Source organism: Scomber japonicus, chromosome 5 (assembly GCF_027409825.1).
Source record: "Scomber japonicus isolate fScoJap1 chromosome 5, fScoJap1.pri, whole genome shotgun sequence".
Lineage (NCBI taxonomy): Eukaryota > Metazoa > Chordata > Actinopteri > Scombriformes > Scombridae > Scomber > Scomber japonicus.
The window spans coordinates 30,264,960-30,273,895 of record NC_070582.1 but is presented as its reverse complement, the minus strand read 5'-3'; the positions used below and the strand labels follow the sequence as shown (position 1 = coordinate 30,273,895).

At 40.0% G+C, this 8,936-nt stretch overlaps 1 protein-coding gene across 1 annotated transcript in view; it reads left to right on the top strand.

Moving 5' to 3' along the window:
• Positions 1–1,476: 1,476 nt before the first annotated feature.
• Positions 1,477–8,936, top strand: part of mical2b (microtubule associated monooxygenase, calponin and LIM domain containing 2b) — a 42,671-nt gene continuing 35,211 nt past the window's right edge. Inside the window, exons 1-4 of the mRNA XM_053319982.1 lie at positions 1,477–1,740; positions 4,795–5,002; positions 7,755–7,871; positions 8,445–8,546. Of these exons, the coding sequence (XP_053175957.1) occupies positions 1,477–1,740; positions 4,795–5,002; positions 7,755–7,871; positions 8,445–8,546 (691 nt within the window). The remainder of the gene's footprint in view (positions 1,741–4,794; positions 5,003–7,754; positions 7,872–8,444; positions 8,547–8,936) is intronic.

The window sequence follows — 8,936 nt, the reverse complement described above, 5'->3', positions numbered from 1 at the left end:
ATATCAGAGTTGTTTCTTCTACATTTTGTGCCTCACCGAGTTGCTGCTTGCGTGATTGACTGTGACTGCGTGACTGTGTGAGTGTTTTGTCTGTATTCCTGCAGACGCACTGTTCCTCCCATGACTGCTCAGCTGAACCCCTCCAAGCACACACTCGGTCATAATCCTATCAGGCATCCAGTTGGAGCTGGAGGAGGAAAATATCTTTTGTTTTGGGGGGGAAAAAAATATGTGCAGCCTAATTAATGACAGTTTGAACTCTGCAAGCTTGTTGTTGTTGGCTGAAGGTGTGTGCCTGTACAGGGATGTATGGTCAAAGCACCGTGTGACCCTGTGTACCCCACGCAGAATGCAGCACGCAGGCGGTCTGGCTATATGAAGCAACACGTTGACCTCTGTAGTTTATTTCCAGTGCGAGCTGAAGACATTCCTCACATTTGGAATGTGATCTCTCCTTTATATGATTTCCACCACACAGTGCATGTCTTGAAACTGTGCAGAAGATAGTGCACATCATCACTGTCTCAGACTCTATGTGAGTAATTCCAGAGCCTGATAAGAAAGTGAAAATTGGATTGGATTCAGAATTATTTTATTACAGCCTGAAGTTGTTTCAAATGGCTAATATTCAAATATTGGTGCTGATAATATCACATTCAACATAAACTAGATGTCTTTGTCTGAAGAGTAAAACAGGACAGAGTAAATTAATTAGAGATGAGTTTTATTACATTACTTTTTAGCAAAAAGTGAAAAGGAGGTTTTTGTTCTTATGCGTTTGCCAAATTGAGGTTGAACACATTTGATTTGATTATTTACTTATGGCTTTAACAATAGGGTTGAACTGAATTGACAATGGTCACTAGAACTGTTTGTTTCATTAGTTGCATCTATAGCATATGATACTAATGACAATCAATGTAAGGGCTGCCACTAACGACTACTTTCTTTTTCAATTAGTTTGTCTGCTGGTTATTATCTGTGTGAATATTTGGGTTGGTAAAAAGTAAAAAAAAAAAATCATGTCAGTAAATTGCTTGTTTTGTCTTGTTTCTTGTTTTGTCTGATCCACTGGTTATCATCATACAAGTTAAACAAAAAAAAACAAACAAGGAAGTCCTCAGAGCTATTACAGCCATTATTTTATTGCCCTCAATAAAATAAGTCAGGTGAACAGCAGTGTTATGAGTGGGATAATGTCTAGAAGGGTTTAATTTCATAAAATATTTTACTTCCCAGCTTCCTGCAAGACCGATCATCTGATTTTTGATAGGTTTTGTTTCCTGCCTGTCCGTGTCTCTTTGTATCTAAAAGTGTTTTTTATTATTCCTTTCTTTCAGAGCCAGCTGAACATGGCAGCCACATCATAGAAGTCCAGTTCTGACAGTGTGATCGAACAGGATAAGGAAAGAGTAGAAGAAAACGAGAGAGAGAGAGTGTTGAGAGGAGATTGGACCCAGTTTGCCATCAGAGCAGATGGGTGAGACAGAAGATGAGCGTACGGCTCAGGCCAGCCAGCTCTTTGAGAACTTCGTCCAGACATCCACATGTAAGGGGACTCTGCAGGCCTTCAGCATCCTCTGCCGGCAGCTGGAACTGGACCCTCTGGATTACAGCAACTTCTACAGCTCACTGAAGGCTGCAGTCTGTTCCTGGAAGGGCCAGGCTCTGTGGACCAAACTGGACAAAAAGGCACAGCACAAGGTGTACAGCCAGAATAAAGCCTGCCAGGGCACAAGGGTAAGAGTGTGAGTGTGAATGACATGGACAGTAACAGAGTATGAGGCTGCTAATAGACCATACAAAACCTGCATGGTTCAGTATCTCAGCAGCTATAATTTGCTATGAGCAGCCACAACCATCGTTGAGGTTTTCCATGGGATAGCATGGTGCTGTGAAAGGTTTTATTTACATTTAGATAAAGAGAGATATAGTCCTGGTCACACCTGGAAAGCAGGGAAGCAAAATTCATTGGTGCATCTTCTGAAATATTTGGTTGTAGAAACTTGGTGAGGTAATAACTTTTTCGTAAAGGACAGCTGGGCTTGTGCTGGTTAATCACAACGGCTGTCCAACCTTCTTTCTATTTATTCTTAACTATATTGTTTACACCTCTCTGCCATATTGTTTTACGAGGATTGTGCACCATTTCACTTAGTAACTGTCGCTAACGCTACAATTTATTCAAAAGAAGTATATGTAACCAAAGCTAATATCTGTCTGCAAACTATTCCTTCTTTCTGGGTTTAATAGCTTCCCCCATTTTGGAGACAGTTAGCTAATGGCCAATGGCTCACATTTGCTGGGCAAGCTTCACCAAAGTTAGCCTCAGCGCTAAGAATTTGCGTTGAGTAAACGTAAACTTGTAAATAAATTCACTAGTCGCAGCCATTTCATTATGACTAATTGACTTAACCAAATATATTCATAGTTTGTTGAGTAGACCAGTTGTTTTGGAGAATAGTGCGGCCAACAAAGTTCTGAGACAAATACATTGTATTTCCTTTAGCTGCTCCAAAATAAAAAGCTTTGCTGCTGGAAGAAGCTTTTAATGTGAATCAGCAGGATTAGCAGTAACTTAACACAGCTGTAAGAAATGCACCAGAAAACAGTGAAATATGTCTAATATCTGACAGTAGCACAGGTCAGTGCACTGCTGTGAGAATAAGCATGTGTTCATGCTTGCTACAGAACAATGCACCTTAACCCTCCCGTTGACTGTGCAACTGTTGTCCTCCTGGGTCAAAACTGACCCGAGGACAAGAGAGTTAAGCCGGTTTAACTGTGGAAAACAGCCTCTGTTTGTTATTGTGAAACACAATGAGGGGTGGTTCAGTCTGGGTAGCATTATTCAGCTTGTTTGTTATCAATCAGCAAGAAACGGATTATTATAAAAAGGTTGTGGTGTTGGTTGTGGTTAAGGTACTTTCTCTTTCCTTTCTGTCTCCTATTGCGTAGAGCATATGTGCCTCTTTTAATAGATCATCTCAGACCTAATTGATGACTAATTGATAGAACTGCTATAAAATGACAGACATTCATCACAGCCCTGCTTAATCTTTGGATAAACCTTTTTACATACTATAATATAGCTATTTGTTCACCCTCACTAAAGACTCCATCACTGAGGAATTATGTTTATATTTGTTTAATAGCCAATTAGCAACTTTGCCAATAGGGATTTGTATATTATGTAAGTAGATTATTGGTGTAATTATATGCAAATAATTAATTAGAGCAAAGTAGTAATACTAACTTTGTGAATTGGATTTGGAGCACATAACTTGAGCTAATTCTGTTAATATAATTTATGGATGAAGTAATATAAGCTGTTTATAGGGGATACTGCATGTTAGTAAAACTGAAGTATATGGTTTAAAACTGAAGCCTAAAGACAGGATATTTCATGTGAAAAGTGTCTTATTTTATATTTTATGTAATGTGCCGGTCTACTTTTATTGGCTGACCAAGTAGGTCAAAGTATTATAAGGAGTACGTTCAGTTTAGTATTGCAATGACTTCATATCTGAAGGAAAAGATAAGACGTCCAGAGGGGAAAGAGGCCAGAGACTCTCAGAGGGGAGATAACGGGGATGGGGCTGTCCAAAAATAACAGCTAGCTTATTATCCCACACATTTTTTGGAGAGAAACTGCTATTTGGAGACCGTTGACGGGCCTGTAAGCTGGGTGGGCAATCTGGTTTTTATAGAAAATTGGGGCAGATGAGTTGGCACAAGTTTTGGGTTAGGCTTCTGACATTTTTTGTCTCTGGAGCTGTACACGACTTTGTTTAACTTATTACAGCTGAATCACTCCTTCATTTCCTTTGCGTGTTACAATTGGGGGCATGATGTGAATACTGACGTCACATCTCATCAGTATACTTAATTCTGTCTTTTTCTACTGTGAATACACCACGTACACAAGGCCTGGTTAGATTTAGTATGTCGCCTGGAACTAGGACACAGTGTTGTCTGTAGTTACTACATGCTTTTTTACCTTTTATTGTGTGCTCTCTAACAAAAGCTACCTACAGCAACTTAAGTAGATTTTATGTCCTACTTTCGGGCAATGGGGCCTTCTGAAAACACAATACTGACATGTAATCACCTGGCCCAGTTGCAAGCATGTTAGCAAAAGTTGGCCATTTACACATTCAGGAGTCTTGTAGTGTGTTTCTGACTTACGTGTGAATATAAATCCATTATTCAGCCTCATTTTACAGTTGACCTATGTTGGTCTTTGCCACCTGCTGAGAACCAAATGTGGCTCTTGAGTGCTTGAATGCTCCCTTATGTTCACCTAACTGTCTGTCTTTTATTTGGTGCTGGGCAGGCAGTATTGACATTGGGTTTACCAGGGCTTTGTCCCCCCTGAAAACGGCTGCCTACTGCTGCTGAAAACTAGGTTGGTCAGAGTGGTGATAGAGAACCAGAACATTGAAGTTGTAGGCTGTAAAACAAAAACATTAGGAGTATTATAGCATTATTATCTTATGACTATTTGTATGGACTTTCTTACAGCCTGTCAATGCAAGCGTTAGGGTTAGGGTTAGGGTTCAAAATGCAATTATGTAATCTTGTGTATCTTTTATTCAAATGAGGTACTCAATTGGTAGTGGTAGGGTACTTGGATTGGTACTGATATCATCATTTTTTAAATGATACCCAACCTTAACCTCCAGGTTCTTCTTCATCAGGCCTCCTTCTATGTCAATGTGATACTTATCGATATGAATTGGACGAATCTGTGACTCTGCTTTGTGACATTAAAACAAACCTCCTTCTCATCAGTGTCTGATCATCGGTGGGGGTCCTTGCGGTCTGCGGACAGCCATTGAGCTGACCCTGCTGGGCTGCAAGGTGGTGGTGATCGAGAAGAGAGACACCTTCTCCAGGAACAATGTGCTCCACCTATGGCCCTTCACCATCCACGACCTCAGAGGTCTCGGGGCCAAGAAGTTCTACGGGAAGTTCTGCGCTGGCGCCATCGACCACATAAGTGAGTGTTAATTTGTGTTGTTACAGCAAAATGTTATTGGCGGTCACTCAGATCATTCAAATACTCAAAAAACTCAATATTTTCTAGTTGGAGAACAAACTGGGGAAGTTGACTGAAACTAAAGTCTTCCCTCTTCCTCTTCCTTTTGTCTTCCTGTTACTTTCAGTGCTCTGGAGAGGAAGAGAGAGCCATAACTTTCTTGCCTAAACTAAATTCAGTCAGGAACACTCTCGTCATAGATTAAACATTTATTGCGACAAATAGAAATACAGTCTTGTTCGCTGCTGTTGACCCTCTCTCTCAAAAATGCTCCCTGGATAAGCTAGGTTTGACCATGTTAGTACTCTAAACCACAAAAGGTGGATGTTGAGGTGGTGGAGGCAAAGCTTTGTCAGCATCAATGTGAGTGGCAGCATTGATGTGGCAGGGCTAAGTGTAGAAGTGGATCACATAAATGGCCTTGTTGTGAGAATGCCTATGATTGGTGGGTTTGGTTCAATTTGGTTTGGTTTGGTTCACTTTAGTTTAGTTCAGTTTAACTTAATTTGGTTTAGTTTAGTTTAGTTTACTTTGGTCCAGTTTAGTTTAGTTCAGTTTAACTTAGTTTGGTTTAGTTTAGTTTAGTTTAGTTTACTTTGGTTTGGTTTAATTAAGTTTGGCTTGATTTAGTTTAGTTTGGTTTACTTTAGTTTAGACTTCGTTCAGATTATTCAATTCTTCATCATGTTTGTAAGATGCATTTTAGTCTTTCTTTTAAAGTTCACATTAGTTCCTGCATGAACTAATGTGGCGCTTAATTTAAATTAAAATTTTGGGACTTAAAACCAGAAAGATTGAGAAACCCTGCTGTACTGTGAAGTCATGCTTATTCCAGCTTTAAAAGAGATAACATGCAAAGTTTCCCTAAGCCTGCCATGTAAATAAGGCCGACCGTGTGTCAAATCACAGCTATGCAGATAAATGTGATATTGTGCGGCCACAAAAACAGAGCTGTCCTTACAGAAGTGGCTTTCATTTCTCCTCTCTATATTTAACAGTACAGCATGGGGGGGGGGGGGGGGGGGGGGGTTCACTGGCTAAATGACGCTGTGTAACCTACTAGAGGAGTTTTTCCAGCAGCCTCCTGTTTGCTGTAGTTTGTTTCTTCAGTCTGTATCTCCCCAGTGGGATGTTTCCATTGGCACTTCTTCCTCTCCAGCTTTAGTAATTGTGTCATGTATAAATATCTAGTCTCTCAAACATGAGCTCTGCTGACTGTTCATAATCCTAACTTGTTATCAGCTGTAGGTGCACTCATGTCTTCCAGCTTTTACCATGGCCAAGAAAGCACCTGAAAGCTGAGCTACAGTGTGTGTGTAAACTACTATATTAAATCTGTGAAATAGCTTGTCTTCTGTTCTTTGTTGTCACTTGAGTAAGTTTCTATAGTCTTCTTTGTAGGGATTAGTATCCATGGTAACTGAGAGCTTTTACATTATGGATTCATGTTAAATACACTTTCTTGTCAATGTAAAATGCAAAGTTTCAGCTCTTGGTTACATTCATTCAGTCACAGCAGGCCACTGACTCAACACTGACCTCATTTTACCTTACATAAAAATAACTCCAGTGTGGGAAAACTGTTTTTAAATATCAGAATAAAACAGCTGAGCAATGTCAGACCCCCTCAGCTGAGTTATTGAAATCAGTATTTGGAGAGAAAAGTTGAATCAGTGCATCCTTTTTGCTCTAGAAGAATGTAAATACTTAAATATAGATATATAAATACATTGACTTGGGTTAAAACATGTTCTTCACAAAAAAAGTCATTCAAATGTTTTAGCACATTAGAAGTCAGTTGGAGACATTCTAAAATGTCCAAATTGCAAAGTGACAAAACCTTTAAAAGTACAAAAATATTCTTGATGATTCATCTTGAAATTGGTGGCAGTCACATGATGATGATGATGATGATGATGATGATAATGATAATAATAATAACTTAATTTATATAACACCTTTCTTACATAAAGTGCTTTACATCTGAAGCAATAAACCAACAGCAAACAAGTACATCAAGTTAAAATCAACATCATAGGTTAAAAAGAAAAAAAGAAGAGGGGGGAAGAAAGTTAAATAGATTTTTTAAAGAAACTAAATAAAAACAAGTACACAAGTTGCATAAATGTATCCAATCAATTGTGATTTGTAATGAATAGCTAACCGCACCCATCATAAGAAATCACACTTGACTGAAACTTGAAGAGCAATTATCTTAGCAGGAGGTTTGTGTGGTTGTTTTTAAAAAACCCCAATTACATCTGTAGATTTGCCCAAGAGTAAGTATGTGAAATACACTGAAATACTGTACCAATGACTGAAGTTTTACAGTCACAGCTTTAAAAGAAAAAAGCTTTAGTAGTACATTGATGCTGCCACCACCTCCATTGTTTCCAGTATAATGTAGATTTGCTTCATCTTTCTAATTCTTTCCTTTATTTTAAGTTATAATTGGCTCTATTTAGCTCGGTCACGAGGCTTAAGAATGAGAGCAACCTGTATCATATGATGAAGCCTCAGCAGCAAAGTTACAGAACACACACGTCACTGGGTAGCAGTAACAAGTTGCTCGCTGTCTGAAAACACACATACTGATGTTTAGCAAACCACCTTGAGCAAACTGTGGTTTCGAAAGCATATTTGCTATTTTGCTGCTTCGCGTGCTGTTTGGACACACACTAATATACACGGGTGTGTTTTGTGTCTGCTCCAGGTATCCGTCAGCTCCAGCTGATGCTGCTGAAAGTCTGTCTGATTCTGGGCGTGGAGATTCACGTCAACGTGGAGTTCGTCAAACTTCTGGAGCCACCTGAAGAGCAGACTGACAACAGTGAGTGTGTGTGTGTGTGTGTGTGTGTGTGTGTGTGTGTGTGGGGGGGGGGGGGTTATGTTATCTGCGTGTTTAAAGGCTCTCATGAGTGGCAGGGACACGCATGAGGGAGGGGAACAGAAATTCTCTCCTATAACCAGCAGACGCTCCTGCATATCTCAGCTATATATGGAAAGCACACAGCACATGTTAAAGTGATCAGACATTTTCCTACAGATGAAGGTGATTGCAGTGGCAGTATTTAAAGCAAACTATGTGGAAAATAATGCAAATCTATTGATAGTCTGCTGATTGCTACATTTTGGTTCCACTTTAAGTTTCCAGGGAACAAGTAATGTTGCTGCTGTGTGGCAGTTGAGAAATAACCACATAAAACTTGTGTGGTCCAATCAAATCAGCTCTTCATCATTATATGTGCATCAGAGGCCTCTTGTTTGTATCCCCCACTGTCCTCCAAATGGAATGGTCCTCCATCTGTCATCTGTTTTTTCCTTTTCTAAATGTTCACTGACACACACATGATGATGAAACAATCAATCTCAAGTTGTTGTTTTTGCGGTGTCCTTTCCTCAGGTCCCGGGTGGCGAGCAGAGGTGCGGCCCAGCAGCCACCCAGTGTCCAACTTCGACTTTGACGTGGTGATCGGAGCTGACGGACGCAAAAACACGTTAGACGGTGAGATAGAGAGAGAGAGAAAGAGAGAGAGGGAGGGAGGGAGGAGGAAACGTGGTAACAAATGGGATTTTGTGTGACGGTGGTTTAAGTGACACTATTTTTCTTTAGGATCTCACTTTAGGCTGAGACAAGTTTGTCACTGACCCACATTTGTAGGACATTTACCCTGCAGTCAAAGCTGTATTTGTTATATTTTTTTACTGGGCTTGAGGTGAGGTGTCGCAAAGCTGCTTTTCAGTAAAGCATTTCCTGTTGACGTTTCCTGTTGACATTTCCTGTTCAACTGGAATCTTGTGTGTGTGTGTGTGTGTGTGTGTGTGTGTGTGTGTGTGTGTGTGTGTGTGTGTGTGTGTGTGTGTGTGTGTGTGTGTGTGTGTGTGTGTGTGTGTG